At 33.2% G+C, this 18,785-nt stretch overlaps 2 protein-coding genes across 4 annotated transcripts; both read left to right on the forward strand.

Moving 5' to 3' along the window:
* The first annotated feature begins 790 nt into the window (after nucleotides 1-790).
* LOC125855364 (phosphoglycerate mutase-like protein 1) lies at nucleotides 791-8,351 on the forward strand. 3 transcript variants are annotated; one of them, XM_049535081.1, is made up of 11 exons: nucleotides 828-928; nucleotides 2,287-2,345; nucleotides 3,174-3,235; nucleotides 3,387-3,494; nucleotides 3,726-3,805; nucleotides 4,621-4,783; nucleotides 6,311-6,385; nucleotides 6,511-6,599; nucleotides 7,099-7,218; nucleotides 7,861-7,905; nucleotides 7,981-8,351. In XM_049535081.1, the coding sequence occupies exons 2-11, from the start codon at nucleotides 2,294-2,296 to the stop codon at nucleotides 8,087-8,089; spliced, it is 903 nt and encodes a 300-aa protein (XP_049391038.1). In that variant the 5' UTR covers nucleotides 828-928; nucleotides 2,287-2,293; the 3' UTR covers nucleotides 8,090-8,351. The 3 variants fall into 3 exon arrangements, with proteins under 3 accessions (XP_049391040.1, XP_049391038.1, XP_049391039.1); XM_049535082.1 differs by having other exon boundaries at nucleotides 854-928; nucleotides 2,320-2,345; XM_049535083.1 differs by lacking the exon at nucleotides 2,287-2,345 and having other exon boundaries at nucleotides 791-928.
* A 4,395-nt stretch (nucleotides 8,352-12,746) lies between these two features.
* On the forward strand, nucleotides 12,747-14,422 carry LOC125855032 (uncharacterized). The gene has a single exon (XM_049534673.1). The coding sequence runs from the start codon at nucleotides 12,882-12,884 to the stop codon at nucleotides 14,301-14,303; it is 1,422 nt and encodes a 473-aa protein (XP_049390630.1). The 5' UTR covers nucleotides 12,747-12,881; the 3' UTR covers nucleotides 14,304-14,422.
* The last annotated feature ends 4,363 nt before the right edge of the window (nucleotides 14,423-18,785 follow it).

The raw sequence follows: 18,785 nt of genomic DNA on the forward strand, positions 1-18,785 counted from the left end.
TTAAATTGTTAGAATATGATATATATCTTTTAAGAAAAAATACATATTTAATAACAAAAATTAGATGCTACTTCTATTGTTGTCTTTTTTTACTATTTTCAAATGCATATTATATAAAAATGCTCTTTATCTCGACCTCAATTGATATTTATACTCTTTAATTTTGAGTGTGTATAAGTAAACACTTTAACTTACATATAATTGAATTAGTAGTCACACACATTCTACATGTCAATTTACAGTTCTACATGACGTCCTATGTGTATTATACCACATAGAACAAATGTGTCAACTTGTTCAATTTTATATAAGTTTAAATGTCTACTTGTGCACATTCAATGTTAGGGAACACAAATGTAAGTTAAAAAGTATTTTTATATATTAATTACTCCCCTAAAAAATATAAAATAGTTAAAACTCATGTAAAAGAACAGTTAATATAAAAAAAAATCTCAACAAATTCTCTTGAATTTGATAAATTCACTTATTTTATATTATGAAAAATGTCTCAACAATTCACTGGATCAAAAATAGTACTCCATCCGTTTGAAAAAGCTAAGAAAGACCAAATTTGACTTGACAAATATATAAAAATATCCTTTAATTTTATAGCCTTATTCGAAACGGAATAATATTTTCAAACCCTCTCATTATTAATATAAATACAGATTTTTTTTATATTTAACATTATTCTTATACAGTCTACCATCCCTAAGTTTATGTGATTACGTAGCGTAGAAAATGGGGTTATTAAATCACCGTCCAATATCGTCAAACCGTCCGTAGAAGCGGGTCAATCAGCAACGTAATTCGTTAAATAAAGGTTGAGGGATTTTCTTACAGGCACCCATTTAATTGGACTCCATTTTTCTCACGTGACCTCATCTTTCATCTCTTCCGTTCTCCGTGTTTCTTCATCGTCCCTCCGGTAAATTTATTATCTCTTTCTTCCTCTGATTTACAGTTATATTGTTGATTTGATCTCACCGGAGCAAATTATACCTCTTATTTTCTGTTAATTTTTCATATATGTTGTTAGATGAGATTTTTTTTGTTTGAATTCTGAAAAAATCGTCTCTGGCTATTACTATTGCATAATAAAATGCGATGTTGTTGTGATTATTTGTTTTCTGTTTGCATTTTCGATGTTTTCTAACAACTTTTTTGAGATCGAGTTTTGAGAACTGCAGTATTCTGGTTATCAACTCTTTGAATAAACTCACATTTGTTGTTTTTTTAGCTCAATTGCTAAAGCTTAAAACTGTTTTCCTCAGTTTGAATATTTTGTGTTTTTGATGTCAAAAAGCCGATGAATAGATCAGTATCTAGGAAGTTATAAAAGAAAACAAAAGTCGTATCTCCGGAATGTATTTATCATTTGATTGTTAAAAAAAAAAGTGCGTTTTTTTTAAAAATTGAAATTATAGCGTTTTTGCCTTTTGACTGTTTGATAGAAAAGCTGCTCTGATTCCAGCGACATGTCTTTGTTATCTATATCTGCACTTTTTGAGATCACACATTTGAGCTTTTTTTTTTTTTTTGCTTGTAGTTTCATGATGGAAAGGTTCGTTCCAATTAAACTTAGACTTAATGCATAACCAACTACTTAAACTTGTCCGAATATTTCATTTAGACACTCGATCTAAATCGTGTTTTAGTTGAACACTTCCAACTCCTAATAAAGTGTTTCAACTATGACACTTTTAATTTTAATTTTGATTTTTTTGACGTGTGTTCTTATTTGTTTATTAGTTAGTTAACTACATAAAATATGTCATTTCCGATAATAATAAATATTCCCTTCAATAAGCGGTAAAATTTCAGGCATTTTCTACATAAAGTTGATGTGCATAATTAAAGATGATGACATATTTTATATGGTTGACTTAATTATCTAATAGATGGATGAGAACACGCAATACTTTTTTTTTCAAAATTTGAATCGAAAGTGTCTAATTGGAACTCCTTTATTAGGAGTTGAGGAGTTCAATTGGAACATGACTTAGTTCGAGTGTCTAAATGGAATATCCCGACTAGTTTGGCTGACTACTTTTCTTCTTTCTCATTCAGAAGGCTCAATCATTTCTTGCTTGTAACTTATGTATTTAATCCTTAAAATTGGTCCCTTCGTTAATACAGTTTCAGTGGCTTCTGCTGATTCATGAGAATTACATGTTTACCTTGACTTTTCTACTGTTTGAATTGATACCCTTGTTTTAGGTTTCCATTAATCCTGGTCCATGATTACTCCAACTTTCCCCAACTAGTAACTTCTTTTTCTTGTAGTGACTAAATGCAGTTTCATCATATTCCGTGCAGTGTAAAAGCAACTTATAGGCCTTCAGGTGAGGAAAGAAAAAAGTCGAACTTGTTGTACTTTGATAAAATACTACTGCTTGCTATTAAATTTGGAGGATGAAAAAATCCCGTCCAAGAATAATTGGACACTTCCATTGACATACATAAATGTATTAATGATCTAGAACAAGTCTTAATGGCTCATATGCCTCAGCTACGTGAATGAGTAAAAGTAAGAAATTGTACCTGCTACTTGCGACATGACTGTTATATACTCATATGTTACAAATGAATTTCATGGCATAAGTTGTTTATGATTCGTGAACCGGGTTTGACAGTCTGTTCTCCTCATAGGAAAACAATTCAAAAAGAAATAGCATACATACAAATAGTATTCTATATGTTGCCAATGTTTCATATTGGCAAAAGAGTGCAGAGAAAATTTAAGTTGCTACAGCCATTTCTCTTTCATCTCACAAAGTGGTGGTTACTATTTATGTCTCATTTTTGAAATTTGTAAAGTTTACTTATGGTTCCTTATGATATGTTCTTTTGCTTTGGATTAACAGAATAGCAGTGTTGCTTTAGAAATGCTTGCTTTCACATTATCACATATATCACTCTGAAATTTTGTCATTATTTGGGGAAATTATTGATCCTTCCCTTTGTCTCCCGTTTCTCTGTCTTTTATTTGATATAGAGTTATAGACTTAAATTCACAGAGGAATGCCACACCTTTCTGTACTCTTCTTTTGGGATATTAGGTCCTTCGTATTTATTTATCTGAAACACGTAGATGTTGTTCTTTTGGTAGTTTTTTTATCACTCGGTCTTAGTGTGTGCTATTGCAATATTAGTAATAGTCGATCATGCAGGTATGGACGTCTCGGGAGGTCAAAGTGTGTATCCTTTACACCGCTGCAAAACTATACACCTGGTTTGTCACTGGTCTTTCCTGCCTTAGCTAATTGTGCAAATTTGCTGTAAAAATAGTCTCAGAATCATTTTGATCTTTCCGAGTTAAGATTTTTGGTTTTATAACTTGCTTTCTGATAAGAGTTTTGGACTATATTGACTCTAACATGTAGGTGAGGCATGCTCAGGGGATTCACAATGTGGAAGGAGAAAAGGACCACAGTGCCTACCTAGCTCAACACCTTTTCGATGCACACCTTACTCCTCTTGGATGGCAGCAGGTGATAAGTAGTTAGATATCACCTTTATGTCCAATTGCTAACAGAAACTGTCTAGTAGTATTTGTCTTTCATGTTAGCTTATGAATTTTTATCTTAGAAGTGTTATCCATATAGAGTCTGACTCCAATGATCTAATTGATTATCTTCATGCATACAGTCACTTTAACATTTTTTCTGCCTTACAGAACTTAGATTTTGTGGTTTCGAAAATCTCAGTTGGTAATGTTTCAGGTAGACAATCTACGGAAACATGTTCAAACATCAGGAATTTTTAAGAAGGTGGAACTAGTTATAACTTCTCCCCTTTTGAGGTACACACTATGTTTTATATCTTGGTGTCGATTGTCTGTGACATCTTTGTTTTTCTTCTCATTTATTATGAAAGTTTCATCTCCTTTTGTGGAACATGTGCACAATCTTATGCTTTTTAGATGGCTCTGGCGATGGATGTTTACACTGAATTTCTTGAATAATCATTCTTTTGTTGATCTTAACATAATGATATCATATGTCTTGAGCTTAGTCAAACCAGAGCTTGGTTGTTTGTCGGTATTAGAGTGGGTTAGAGTCCATATTGGTTGGGTAATGGACCGATGGTCTGCTTATATGGACTTGGGCAATCCGTCCTTCATGAGCTAACTTTTGGGGTTGAGTTAGGCCCAGGTGTCATATTCTTACATGGTATTAGAGTATGGTCCATATCCGTTTGGGTTCTTGGTCCAGGCTACAGTTGGACCTGAACATGAAGGGGGGGGGGGTGTTAGAGTGGGTTAGAGTCCCATATTGGTTGGGGAATGGACTGGTGTTCTGCTTCTATGGACTTAGGCAGTTCTCCCTTCATGAGCTAACTTTTGGGGTTGAGTTAGGCCCATGTACCATATCTTTACACTGGGTTATTTGGCTTACATGAGAAGTCCTCCCTTCATAAGCTAGCTTTAAGTGATCACATTTCTGGTGAGACGGAGTAGTTGAGGGTTTTCAGCACTGCCGATGGTAGCAGGTCCTTTTTTTTTAGGAGGTCTGCATGCGTGTGACGACTTAGATCATGCTTTCCCTATCTATTCTGGATTTGATAGCTGCAATTATTAATTTTGGAACCTCCAACTTTGGTGGTCTTACATTGTAGGTGTATGCAAACAGCCGTTGGAGTTTTTGGTGGAGAAGATTCCACAGATGGAATAGATGTTCCTCCACTCATGGTAACAGATGCAGGAGACAGTAACCATCCAGCAATTTCAAGTTCAAATTGCCCTCCCTTCATTGCAGTGGAGGGTTGTCGTGAACACTTGGTAATGTCATCCTAAAATTACCTGACATAAGACTATCAATCTTCTTTATCCTTTTCCTGTCTTTATATTTGTTTCCTCTATCTTTTGTTTCATGAAGATGAATGAATCTAATTATTTCACGAGTGTTTCCTCCTAAAATTTACCTCCCTTCCATGATTGTTCATTTGTTTGTGTACTTCCTCTTTGTCAAGACCTGATTTATTTTTTGGTCTCTCTCTGTTATTTTTGCATACACTGTTTCTAATTTTGGATGTTACCTTTTTTCTTCGAGATCTGAAAATTTTGATTTGGTGCCTAGAGATTGCAAACAGGAGTACCATTTATTGGCAGGAAAAACATAACTCCTTTGCTTCTATTTTCTTTCTTTAGCGTGCCAATTTTTCTTTGGTAGTTAGAGGAGCTTGGGATGCAGAATGACTGTGTTTATGCTGTTCTTTGGTCTTGACAAAAATCTGATATGTCTAGAGACTACAAATACCAAATTGTTTAGAAAGCATTTTCTTATAAAAGGCTTCACCAAGAATTGATAAAACTCGTGTTTCTGTTGTGCATTTTGGAAACATTTATGCAGTTTTGTCATAGTGTTGATTCATTTGTAATAATGCACATCAATTATGTGAAATAATTTTAACAACTTGAAGCATTTGAGCCATCTCTTGGGGTGAGAATCCTCTCTGGTGTCTTGCTAATTGTCACTAAACTGGTATTGACTTAGTGCTGCCTTTTCTTTTAGGGGTATAGTTCCTTGTAAAGCATCTTGATAAGTTTGGTATCATCGGTTGACAACTTATCTTCTTCTTTTCTTTTGTTTACTTTGATGTTTGCAATCCTTTTCATTTGGTACATACTCTAGAACTTTGTTAGCACGCATAAGTCCCTGATTAAGTAGAACAAGATTGATGAATATTTTGTATACTCAATAACGATGTTAATAGTTAGATTAATATGCTTATCATATTTCCTCATGTTCATGCTTACCCCTTAGTTTTGTGATGACCAAGTACAGAAAAGGAACTCCCTGAAGTCTGTCCAGTAATAATTGATGCGATATAAGGGAAAGCCCATTGGGCTTTCTTGCATATACATGGATTGACATTTGGTGAGGACGTGACATGGTCATTTTCTTGAGTTACTTTCAACAACTAAGTGGCTTGTTTCTCTTATGTTCCACTTAGTCTTTGACCTCTGTTCCATTTGGGCTGAATTTTAAATAGAATGTTATACTATTAGGTGGAGAAGTCTTTTAACTACTGGTTTGAAGTTTGATTATAAGTGTGTAATAGTTTGTTCGTAAGATGTCAACTAAAGTTTAGAATGATCAAAGTGATTTCTTATATTAGTTTGAATTGTTGAAGGGGGAAATCTTTTCCATTTAAGGAAGAGGTCAGCTCTTATGGGGATGGACCAAAAAGCTAAGGCTCGGTATTATTGGGACGAAGGGAGGTTATTATAAAAGAACAGTAGAAACTCACTTTTCTAATGTTAGCATACACGAAGTTTATTTGTTTTATGTGTTGCGAAATGCAGGGAGTTCACTGGTGTGATAAGAGGAGAAGCATTAGCGAATACAAGCCTCTATTTCCTGCAATTGACTTTTCCTTGGCAAGTACTTTGGTTCTATTAAATTGGAAAATACTTAGGCTAGCTTTAGTTTTTTGGTATGATTTGCCTGCTGGAACATACTTAAGAGTTTTCTCAATTCACAAGGTTCACCTTGATTTTCCCAGATTGAATCTGATGATGATGTTCTCTGGGAGGCTGATGTTAGAGAGAAAATTGAAGATGTTGCCTCCAGAGGAATAGAGTTCTTCAAGTGGTAAGTGCTGATGTATCAGAAAGAATGCAAAAACGATCTAATGATCTTCAGATGTTTGTGTCCATGTTTGAGTTTTATTACAAATGTTAGTGAACAAGAAAATGAAGTGAGGGGGTCAGTATGTCCAGTAATTCAACTACCTGGGAGTAGTTTCACTAATGCTGTTAACATTCAGTAACATCATGCCTAGGTCAGTTAGAGTTGAGAGGGTTTTCTGTAACCAGTTATTGATGCTGGTCAAGCTTACTTTGAATTTATTGGTTGCTCGCTTCTCTGTTAACTCCTTTCTTTGGCTTCTTGATGTCATATAGTTTGATAGGTTACGCCAGTATCAATGAGTTTCTCTTGAATAAGATAACAGTAATTTTCTCTCGAATAAGGCTTTAGGAAAATTGATCTACAAGAAGTGTTACTGTTAAATCAAGGTTCCTAAAACAGATTCCAATGTCTTGTTTGCCATCATATTATCCCCCTAACTAATTTATTGTGATACCTACAGGTTGTGGACACGGAAGGAGAAGGAGATTGCAATTGTTACGCATAGTGGATTATTGACTCATACACTGGCTAAATTTGGTGATGATTGTCATCCAGATGTGAAGAGTGAGATATGTAGGCGGTAAGTTCTCAACTCGATGGTGAACCAATATGCTGGAAATTGGTTTGATCACATTCTAACTCCAACTGTTGAACTAACATCAAATAACCCAAATACATGATAGATGCCTGATGGAACTCTAAACTACTATTGCCTACAGATGACAAATATAGGGAAGTACATATAAGAACTGAATTTGACTTCACGATTATCTCTCTGGTCTGCCTTATGCATCCAGATATAAAAGGACCATCTTTCTACTATTTGACGCCTCTGTCTCGCAAGGACATGTAGCAAGTCATAGAATGTGGTTGTTAGTCAATTTTGTCTTATTGACTATCGCAGTTATCTTCATTTCCTTCCTGTAGATTTATATGGATCAGCATCATTTTTTCTCTGAAATAACTCGAGTTTCATCTGGCTCAATAGAAAAGTGAAAAGATGTGTCTATTTTTTCATCTGGGATTTTGATTTTCCTTATAATAGCTCAAGTTTCAACCGTCATTTCAGATTTTGATCAGACAGTTAAAATTATGTGTGCAGTTGACCCTCTCCATTTATAGATACAGTACATTGTTTCAGCATTTTCCTTGTGATGAATTACTATACTGAAAGGTGGTGACCACTTTAAATCTTTTTTTTTTGTTCTCATATCATTTGCAGATTTCAGAACTGCGAACTTCGAACCATGGTTCTTGTTGACAGAAGGTTTGTGTCCCTAAAACCTATTGAACGAATCTATGACCATATATTTTGATTGCTGCTGAATTTGCTACCGTGCAGCATGGTAGGGTCGGATTCTTCAGCAACTGATTATCCAGGAAAAAATCCAAGTGGAGAAGATGCGCCTAGTGACGTTACATGTACTACTCCAGATGGATTGCCAAACTGATGATATTCCAAGCAGTGGCAATAAAAAATGTTCGAGTTTGGGTTGCATTTTCGATTCTTTCAAAGTTATGTTTTAGATCATCTCATTTGGAGCACTTTGTGGTTGACTCCGAATTTATTCAGATTCTTGAAGAAAGTATACCGAGGCAAATTTCGTTGTCTGAAGGTACAAGCAACTGCTTCGATGCCTTACAATTAGCAGCAAGTATTTGTCCGAATCACATTTCATACACATACAATATAAGTTATGTTTTTACGATTGATTACTACCGGGGTTTCGGACTTTCAGGTAGTTATGGTTTCCAGCTGCCGTCTGGTGGAGGTTTGTACTCTGTCCATTTTATGATTCATCTAGTACGTTTACTCTTTGCATTTTTAACCTTCATACTATAGTCATTCCAGACGGCAAGAATGTAAAACTATTCCTTTGTATGTTAGTTAACAATGTGAATTTTATCAGTCTTTTCAAAATAATCGTTTAAAATCTCTATAGTACATGCAAGGTAAGATTGCGTATAATATTCTCATTAACTAATTGAAAATATGGAATCAACTATATCTTAAATGAAAGTTAGGCATCTATTTCTTGAAAGCAATAATATCATTGGTACGTTTTCCTGTCTAATCTTTAGATGAAGATTTGCCTACTTGCAAACAAAATAAGTGGCTTAGGATGCACATCATTTTAATGTTGAAAATTCTAAACATTCGAATTTAATCAAACCCCTTTTTTATAATTTCCTAATCCTTGACCCCTATATCATACACAAACAAAAAACGAAAAATAAATCTATCAAGTCAATCAACTAGCTTGTTTTTTTGCAAGAAACTAGCTTAATGTGCAACTCTCATTTGAATATTTGCTACTATCCAAAATCTTACGCCCAAATTTTTGCTATGACTATCATGCCTTCCTACTCATCGGGGCTTGTCACTTGCCCAATGGCCTGGTGTAGGTCGTGCTCTTAAGCATCATCTAGTTTCTGGTAGGGTTGGCAATGGGATGGTGCGGAACGAAGGTGGGGCGGGTTGAGCTTAACCCACAACAATTTTAAGCCGCCCCGCTCCTCCCTGCATAATCATTTTTTTCATTTTTAACCCGCCCAGTTTAAATTCGCCTTGCATAAATTGTTTAATATTTTTTTTTTGGTAGGTAAGTTTGATACTAAAAATAAAATTCATAGAAATAAATTGATTTTTTCATCAAGTTATATTAATTTAATAGATAGTGACTTAAAATTTTATTTTTTAAAGGTCAATTGGGAAGCATGTAAGAAATTGTATTAGCCTTGATTGAACCATTTTCATTTACTATATTGAATATCTTGGAAACTTCAAAGAAATATCTTAATAGATAATGCTCTATTACTCTTATAACATGTAAAAAGTTAAAATTAAGTTTGAACCCGAAAAAAATCGCAAACTTGCAACCCACCCCATCCCACATTAGTTTCTAAAAAACCCATTTCAACCCGCCCCACATCCTTCCCCACCCAACATAACCTTAAACCCGCACCATCCCGCATAGCCTTAAACTCATCGCGCCCCGATCCATTTCCATCCCTATTTTCCGGGCTAGTTAATTCGGGAGGTATCTAATTAATTAAGTACCTTTTGATGTCAATATGGTGTATCTTCTAGGCATAACTACACACAAATATATAAATAAAATGTTCTTGGGGACTTGATTGATGTGGACGCAATTAAGCAAGGTTCAATTCTTAGTTGTGTTAGTTAACCAACTCTTAAAGCATCAGACATATCATAGATTATAAATCAAATTGACATCCCTTTTGATCTTTTTTAAAAATATAATATTCAGGTCCGCCTATACACTCATTGCAATTGAAGGTGCATTATTTCATCGATCAAGTGACGTTGATAAAGACATCATTTTGATACTAATCAATTCAAATCATCCAACTTGCATAAATAAATTAAATAGAAAGCAACGCAAAGAAGGAAGTCCCTTTCTTTGTTGAAAATTATTGAAATCAAGAAAAAACGTATTTTTTTCTGATAATAACTATTAGTTGTTGGCCATATGATAAATCACCCCCTTGTAGTAACATCGTGATAATTTAGTTCCACATTTTCCAGTAAAAACACCACTCGAGTAGAATTGAAAATTTGAACCACTAGCATCAATTGCAACGGATACAGGTTGATTTGTAACTGCTTTTAATAAAGAGGATTCTCGTACTTGAATATTGTGATTTTTGACGATTGTTTATGAGGAAACATTTTGTATCCATTGTGACTAGCTCTGAATTTTTCATTTGTCAAATCAGTAAATTGATTAATTCCCAATTTATAAGGTCTAGTCTCAACCTTATTAACAAATTCAATGTACTCATCATTATCCTTGAATATTTTGAATCTTTTTTTCCAATTTCCAACTGCTTTAATATTTAAAAATTTGTACTAACAAGAAGCAGACAACCCCAAGTTTTGTACAACCCTCCAAACTACGTTAAAAAAAAGTATCACAAGACAATAAAAAGGGTTTGTCAACGCGTAAAATAATAACACTAGCTACTTATAATAAGTTAGCCCGTTCTGATTATCTTGCTATAATTTCTAACTATGGTAGCAACGCGTTTCTATCTACTATGTCTGTACCTGATTAAGGATATAAATGTATATATAATATTAACCTCTTTAATAAAAAAATAAAATAAAATTGTAACCTAACTCAATTAGTCATAAAAAATGAAAAAAAAGGAAGAAACATCTTCATAATTAGTCTCACAATTGAAACATTTTGACAAGTCACAATGAGGTCCCACCATGAAAACGAAAAATGCAATGCGTAGTGTATCCAATATGGCACCATCATCATCATCATCCATTACCGAATTTTCCAAATTATCTAACTCTGCTTGAACTTGCTCATATTATCGACTTCACATTTAAATAAAGTATAAAAATTATCAAATGTCAATCAAAAACAATTTTCTTATCTCAATTAAAATAAGATTACCTATATCTTATCCTTCTCAAATTCACCTGTAAAATTACACGAAATTAGTTGTATTTCGTTGTTGTTGGTATCTAACCTCTATTTTCTACAGTATTATTAATTATTATTGCAAGGATAAATAAATTATCTTTGTATAAATCCAATCAATAAGAAAATAATCAAATTATATCCAGAGATTAAAAGACAAGTGTCTCTTATATTTGCTGCTGCATTTGCTCCAATTTGTCTATTACTTTAGTTTTCTTTATGACCCTACTAAAATCCACCATAGATTAATTACTATTTAATTCTTTTTAGTTAATTAAAATTTTCGAAAACTCCAAAAAAAAAAAATTGTCTTAAATATAACGTTATAAATATGGAGTATCTTAAACTAACTTTGAAAATTAGTAATTTTGTGATATATTTCTTTAATGAGTCTTAGTGTGGCATAACGGTTATTAAAGTAGATAACTTTGAAAACAAAAGGAATCGAATCTAATAATGCATATGTTAGGCTAAAAAAAAAATATATGTTAGGTTAATTCCACTATTTGTCTAGATTGAATAATAACACCTCGTGATTGTACTAACGAAAATTTAATTCCAAAAACTTAAAATGTCGAAGGCTCAAGTTAGATCTAATAGTACCATTTCTTTAAATCTATTGCTTTTTGTATTTCAATTGATTTGTCTGAGATTGATCTGACACGGAATTTTAAATTTATTTTTTTTAAGATTTTATAAAAATACGAAGAATATATTAAAATATTTTTTAATTTTATGATCTTAAATATGTTATTTAAAAAGTTAAAATTAAAAAATTATAAAAAAAGAAGAAGAGAAAGACTTTTAAATAAATAAAATAAACAAATTGAAAACATAAAAAGATACTTACAAATTAAAGGGTTAGAAATTGATCCTCGCAAACAAAGCAAGTGTTTTATATAGCTAATCGATTGAGTTATTAATGGCAAGTTTGGCCAAAAATCTTTTTTGCTTTCCTTAACAAACTTGTATAGTCTTGCATGGTGCAACTTGTCACTCCTATTTTTTTTTATAATAGATTTGAAAGAAGTACAAAAAATTCCTTAATAAAATATTACTATCATAAACAATTTTTCTATTTTACATAAATAATAATAAAATGTGTATATTTTGTCATTCTCATACTCCACTACAATTATATTTGAACGTATTATTATTAAGTTAAAGGGTAAAAAATATACTTAAAGTATTCCACATAAATGAGTTTCATATTACCCAATGATTAGCAAAAACTATCTAGACATTGCTTAGGCCAAAGAATTGCTTCTAGGCGTATTTGTTCATAAAATCTTCATCCACTTGACATATATAATAACTTGAGTCGTTAACATATTAATTTTTTTTAATATATTTTAAATTGACTTCTATAAAAAGGTTCTTTCAAATAAAAAATATCGAGGTCATGCTACAACACAAGATATCTAAGCACGTTTATTTATAAAATCTTTGTCTACTTAATATATATTACGGCTCTATTTGTTAACACATAAATTTTTATTTTTTTTTACTATATTTTAAAATTAATTCTTTAAATTTTCTTTTAAGTCGAAGATATCAATGCCACGAGACCAGACCACGGCTACCTTCTTTTTCCAACAAATACTAATACCACGTGGACCCACCTGAACTCTTCAACTCAGTAAAATAAAATCCAGCCTCTCTTATTTCTCTGCCTGCCCTGTTTTTCTACCTTAATACTCTGCTTCTTCAACTTCCCATGGCTTCTCTAAATTCCTCCATTTCTTTGTAACACTACCAAAGAAAAACCACAAATTCTCAATCCATGGAGAACTACTCTTATTCTTCATACCCAGATTCTGTTAATTCATCCCCACGTTCCCGTGAAATCGACTGCGAAAACGCTTCATGGGATGATCAACCACCTTCTTCAAATTCAAATTACAAGGTCAAATTCATGTGCAGTTATGGTGGTAAAATACTACCGAGACCCCATGATAATCAGCTCGCTTATGTCGCCGGTGAAACTAAAATTCTCTCTGTTGATCGGAATATCAGATTTTCGAATCTTGTTGCTAAGCTTTCGTCGATTTCTGATTGTGATGTTTGCTTTAAGTATCAATTACCTGGTGAAGACCTTGATGCTTTGATTTCAGTAACTAATGATGAAGATTTAGAGCATATGATGCTTGAATATGATCGTCTTTATAGGGGTCCTGCTAAACCGGCGAGGCTCCGGTTGTTTTTATTCCCGTTGAGTACTCCGGCCACGAGTACTTTTGGTTCTACTGACTCCAAAACTGAGAGTCAGTGGTTTGTTGATGCTTTGAATTCTGTTCAGTTGCAGAATTTGGATGTGAATTCACCGACGGCTGTTGCGCCGGCGCCGGCGAATAATCCTGATTTTCTTTTTGGGTTGGATAAAGGGCAAGTTCAACAGCAACAACAACCTCCACCGGTGAAGCTACAAGACCCAACTCCACCACCGCCGGTGCCGGAGGTTTTTGTTAAGGATTTTACTGGTTCCGATGCTGGATCGGAAGACCGGCATATCATCGGAGAGAATGTTATCTCGCCGGCGGATTATCAGAGACAGATTCATGAAATGCAGAGGCTGCAGCAGCATATTTCTAATCAAGAACAAGCTATGTATAACAGGAAGATTGAGGAATCTATTCCGAGAGTCTATCCCGGAGAATACTATCAGCAAAAAGCTCCGCCGCAGCAACAGACGGCGGTGCCGGTGACGAATTCGGCCAGTTTTTGGCAGGAACGTCATATGACTACTGGACCATACCCTGCATCAGCAGTGCAAACTGAACAGCCTGTATATATAGTTCAAACGCCCGCCGGAGTTTATCAAACTCCGGCTATGCGACCGGTGACCAACCAAATGGGTGGTCAGGCTTATTACGGCATGCAGCGCGTGATGCCGGAGGTTTACCGGGAACAGCCGGTGTACGGCGGAGTTCCACCACAACCAACAATTCAACAGCAGAAGATGGGAGGAGCTTACACGACGGAAAATATGGGGATGGTGCGGCCACACGCGCCGCCAGAGCCAACATATACACAAGTTGGGTATGACAGTGTAGGGAGACAGGTGTATTATACTGCACCGGCGGGTGTTATGCAACAGCAAATGCAGCATCCAGCGGTGGCAGCTGCCGCCGCTGCAGCTGCGGTGGATGGGAGGCAGAGTGGTGGCGCGTTGAATCCAGATGGTAGAATTATTGGCAAGCCTTGATGTTTATCGTTAATGTCTTTCATGCTTTTAAATTAAATTTTTAATTAAGTGAAAATAGGATTATGTGATTTTGGAAATGTTTTATGTAATGTTTTCGTGGGATTGGGATATGCAAGTGAAAGATTATTAGTAATTAATGTTTGATTAAACACAAATCTAAACTAAGTTTAAGAAATTAAACACTTGCTAATGTAACACACAATTGTTAATTGATGTTACATGAACACAAGACATTCTAAAAAACATAAGTATGCCATGGTGTAAATAATTAGTTACTTCAACATCATCCCCAAGACATGATCATAAATTTTAAATCAGATCAAATTAGATTCTGAAAATTTATAAATTTATCATCAATTGTAAAATGAATGTCTTGAAACAATTTTAAAACTCATTTTTTAAATTACTATCATAGTTAAAGTTAGTTTATATCAAATTAGGAGTAACTTTATTTCTTAATTCACGATCAGACATCATGTTCAAATTAGGAGTAACTTTATTTCTTAATTCACGATCAGGCATCATGTTCAATCGAATCATCCCAATTATTAGTGTTATGCAATATATATTAATTTTGAGGTGACCGAACATTAAGTTATTGGTATTCCTAAAAGAGAATAAGACCAAACACGTTCGGCGTAGAGATAAAGCACTTTCAATCTTGTTTGATTCTATCTACTAAAATTTTCAAAGAAGCATCAATATGCATGGAGTATTGTTTTGCAAAAAGCTTTATTACTGAAAAAAATAATTAGTCTATCGTACGTTTTTCTTCCTTTCTATACCTAAGGAAAGAAATAAAAAGGTACCAAATAGCTATTTGAGAACATTATTCCAAAAAGATAATCGATTTGAATTTTCAACTAATTTTTGAAATTGAGTAACCATTTTCCAATGGCAACTTTTTGTTTTACGTGAATTGGCAATTGAACGTGGAAGGAGTTTTGAAGAGCCACTTGTGACTGAAAAATCGTAAAAATCTAAAAAAGTCAGCATAATTGATGCCTAATTAAAGAGACAGCTTCATGTTGAAGCAATGAAAATAGGTACTTCAGTATTAGTAATGGAATCATACTACTCCATTTGCTAGCTAGGAAGCCACTATTGTTGACTAACCAACACCAAATTGCATGATGATACTACCGATAGATATGGCGCAATGGATAAAATTGTTTATTTTTAATCAGAGATTTAAATTCGAGTTTTGAATACAAAAATTCATTAGTAAAGAGTGTTTTCTTTCAAATGAGGTCATATACCGTACGAATTCAGAATAATCGAGCTTAAAAATCATTTGTAGAGAGTGTTTCCTTTCAAATGAGGCCCTATATAATACGAGTTCAGAATAATCAAGCTTCAAAATCATTAGTAGAGAGTGATTCCTTTCGAATGAGGCCCTATACGATGTGAGTTCAGAATACTCAAGCTCCAAAATCATTAGTAGAGAGTGTTTTCTTTCGAGTGAGACCCTATACAGTACAAATTCAAAATAGTTGAGCTCCAAAATCATTAGTAGAGAGTGCTTCCTTTTAAATGAGGCTCTATACAATGCGAATTCAGAATAGTCAAACTCCAAAATTATTACTAGTAGAGAGTGCTTCCTTTCGAATGAAGTCTATACGAATTCAAAATAGTCGAGCTTTAATATAGATACCATCATCAGATGGCAAACCAATAAATAAATAAATCATGATTATATATAGCATTCACCATTATTTAATTGTGCTATTTATCATACATCACTTTCATCTGATTGGACTAAAATAACACCATTTTTCTTCAACAAGAGAAAGCATATGATTAAGGTTTAGAATAAATATGGCAAATGAAGGATATTTGTAAGCATATATTTTGTTGGTCAGGACTTCGCTGAACAAACTTTTTCTCACCTTTAAAAAGTTGGCATTCTTTTGTTTAAATTGGAAATAAATTAAAAAAGGATACCACAAGAAAAAAATAATTAGACAATTATTCTCCTTGTATAAAGTCAAATCAACTAATCCTACTGCTCGGTAGAGTTTACTGATTAAAATAATAGTTTCACTGAATAATTGTTTGGAGATATCTACTCCAATAAGAGGAAAAAAATTCCAACTCTAAGGTATGCTAAAAGCCAAATATTTATGTAGTTTGTATTGAAATTACTCTCCCTGGTCCATCTTTACTTGTTCAATATTAAATTGATATATTTCTTAATGAATAATAAATAGAGTGACACCCTGAATGAGGCCTTACGTGGTATGAATCTAAAATAATCGAATTTCAATACGAATATTGGACAACAGATGAAAAATAAAAAGAATGACAATTTTACTATATGTATTGAAAAATAGCTATAATTAATTATAAGAATAAATTAAAAATTAAATAATAAATTATTTTTAAATTTGTCGAAGTAAATATCCATCTATAATATACTTGAACAAGTAAAAATAAACGGAGAAAGTATTATACATTTGCATACATTAATATTCTATTCACATGTGTCTTTTAACAATTCCCCAGCCAAAAGGGTACTCGTTTGAGAGTAGATAAAGATGTCATACTCTTACTTCCTTTTCTCAGCCAACCGACGCCCTTTTTTCTACCTTCCATTCTTCAATTGCCAATCATCGAAGGCGTCGATAAAATTAGCTCATAAAAATATATTTTTACTTAATTCATTTTAAGTTTTTGGAGAGATATTTTTAAGATCAGATGAGTTAATAATTCATTCCAGACATTAAATATAGTTAATTTTGATTCGTTCTCATTCAGTTAAATAAATAATTATTGATCATCAATTACTAGTATAGCTTATTTTAACCTATCTTAATTCAACTCAATCGTCATAACACTCCCATTTAGAGCGATAACAAATAATAACGAAATCATTTATATGCTGGCGATGTGAAAACTTGACACGTGTAATATGTCTCTTTCTCTGTCATGATGAAAATGAAAATGATTCCTGTACTTGATATAATTAATTTGAATTGTCGCAATCTTTTCTTGCTTCAAAATTTTAAATAGATTTTTTTAGTTTTTTGTTCATCCTTTTTTTTTTCTTGTAACGTAAGTAAAAAAAGTTGACAAGATCTACTGCAAATTGTTATCTTTACTTTCCTGACCCCCCCCCCNCCCCCCCCCCCCCCCCCCCCATCCCCGCAAAAAAAAAAACAGAACTACTACAAATTATTTTGGCCTATTTCAATTTTTTCGCAATAATAAAGAGTAGATATTGAATTTTTTTGACTTCTTTATGTTTTGAACCTCTTTAACGAAAATTCTTGTTCCGCTAACGTAACCATGTATATCTGGAGTAGATTAAAGAGTATTAGTACTATAAACATTCTTTCTTATGCAAGACAAAATGTAATTCTTGTTGGAATTTTTTTACTTGTCCCATATTTGAATAAGTATTGCAATTAAGTCACCTAACAAGAAGACGAGAGTCGGAAAAAGTGAAATTTGGGAGAATGATGGAGGAAGATTTCAGTCTTAGAAACTTCGTTGGGCTTATTGAATTAATTGGGCCTGTTATATTCAGTCTTCTTGGACTATTGTTTTAATAGGCCCTAAATCCAGCTAATCTGAGCAATTAAATTCTTAGGGCTGTATATTCTTATGAACAATATGCCAATAAATATTTAGGCATTGTATATAGAGCAACTTTCACATATAGCAAACACAAAATTTATATTTGTATGCTATAACAAAGTTTACATAATTGCACTCCATAGCAAACATATATATGTATAATTTGCTATACATATAAAAAAAACAGTTGTATAATTCGCTATACATATACAAAGAAGGCAGTTGTATAATTCGCTATACATATACAAAAGAAAGCAGTTGTATACAAAAGATCAATTGTATAATCTGTGTATGTATAAAACGAGAAAGAGAGAAAGGCAAAAGAAAACTGGGCAGAGAAATATTTGTATTGTATAATTATAAGTGTATAGGACGAAGATATATGTATTTGCATGTGTATATACAATTTTCTCTCGCTTTATACAAACAAAAGCGCAATTTATACATTTCATTTCTATTTGTATAAGCGAGAGAGGAGAGGGTGGCGAACGAGATCTGGGGAGGGGAACGAAAATATATGTATTTATACAATTTCCTCTCGCTTTATATAAACACAAACACATTTTATACATTTGTGTTTGTATAAAAGCGAGAGAGGCGAGCGAGATTGCCACCAAACGAGAGTGGCGAGCGAGATTCCACCAGGAAGAGTGGCGAAAATAGCAATAGTTTGTTATAGGGTACAATTAAATCAAAGTATATTTACAACATTTAATTTGAATTAATAATTTGCTATTATATACAATTTTCCCTTGTATAGAAGTATATATCAATATCCCAATTCTATTTTTAGCTACATTTCAGAGTTTAATAGATATAGAACATACAAATATCTTGATGAAAGTCTCAAGGGGTGTCTACATCCATTAAGCTTGATATATATATATATATATATATATATAT

This window comes from Solanum stenotomum, chromosome 2, assembly GCF_019186545.1.
Source record: "Solanum stenotomum isolate F172 chromosome 2, ASM1918654v1, whole genome shotgun sequence".
NCBI lineage: Eukaryota > Viridiplantae > Streptophyta > Magnoliopsida > Solanales > Solanaceae > Solanum > Solanum stenotomum.

Excerpts from the sequence above, each read along its gene's own strand:
- LOC125855364 (XM_049535081.1), top strand. The coding sequence starts at position 2,294 with ATGCAGTTTCATCATATTCCGTGCAGTGTAAAAGCAACTTATAGGCCT. Across the intron at positions 3,236-3,386 it reads GCTGCAAAACTATACACCTG|GTGAGGCATGCTCAGGGGAT; the intron begins GTTTGTCACTGG and ends TCTAACATGTAG. Across the intron at positions 7,906-7,980 it reads ATGGTTCTTGTTGACAGAAG|CATGGTAGGGTCGGATTCTT; the intron begins GTTTGTGTCCCT and ends GCTACCGTGCAG.
- LOC125855032 (XM_049534673.1), top strand. The coding sequence starts at position 12,882 with ATGGAGAACTACTCTTATTCTTCATACCCAGATTCTGTTAATTCATCC.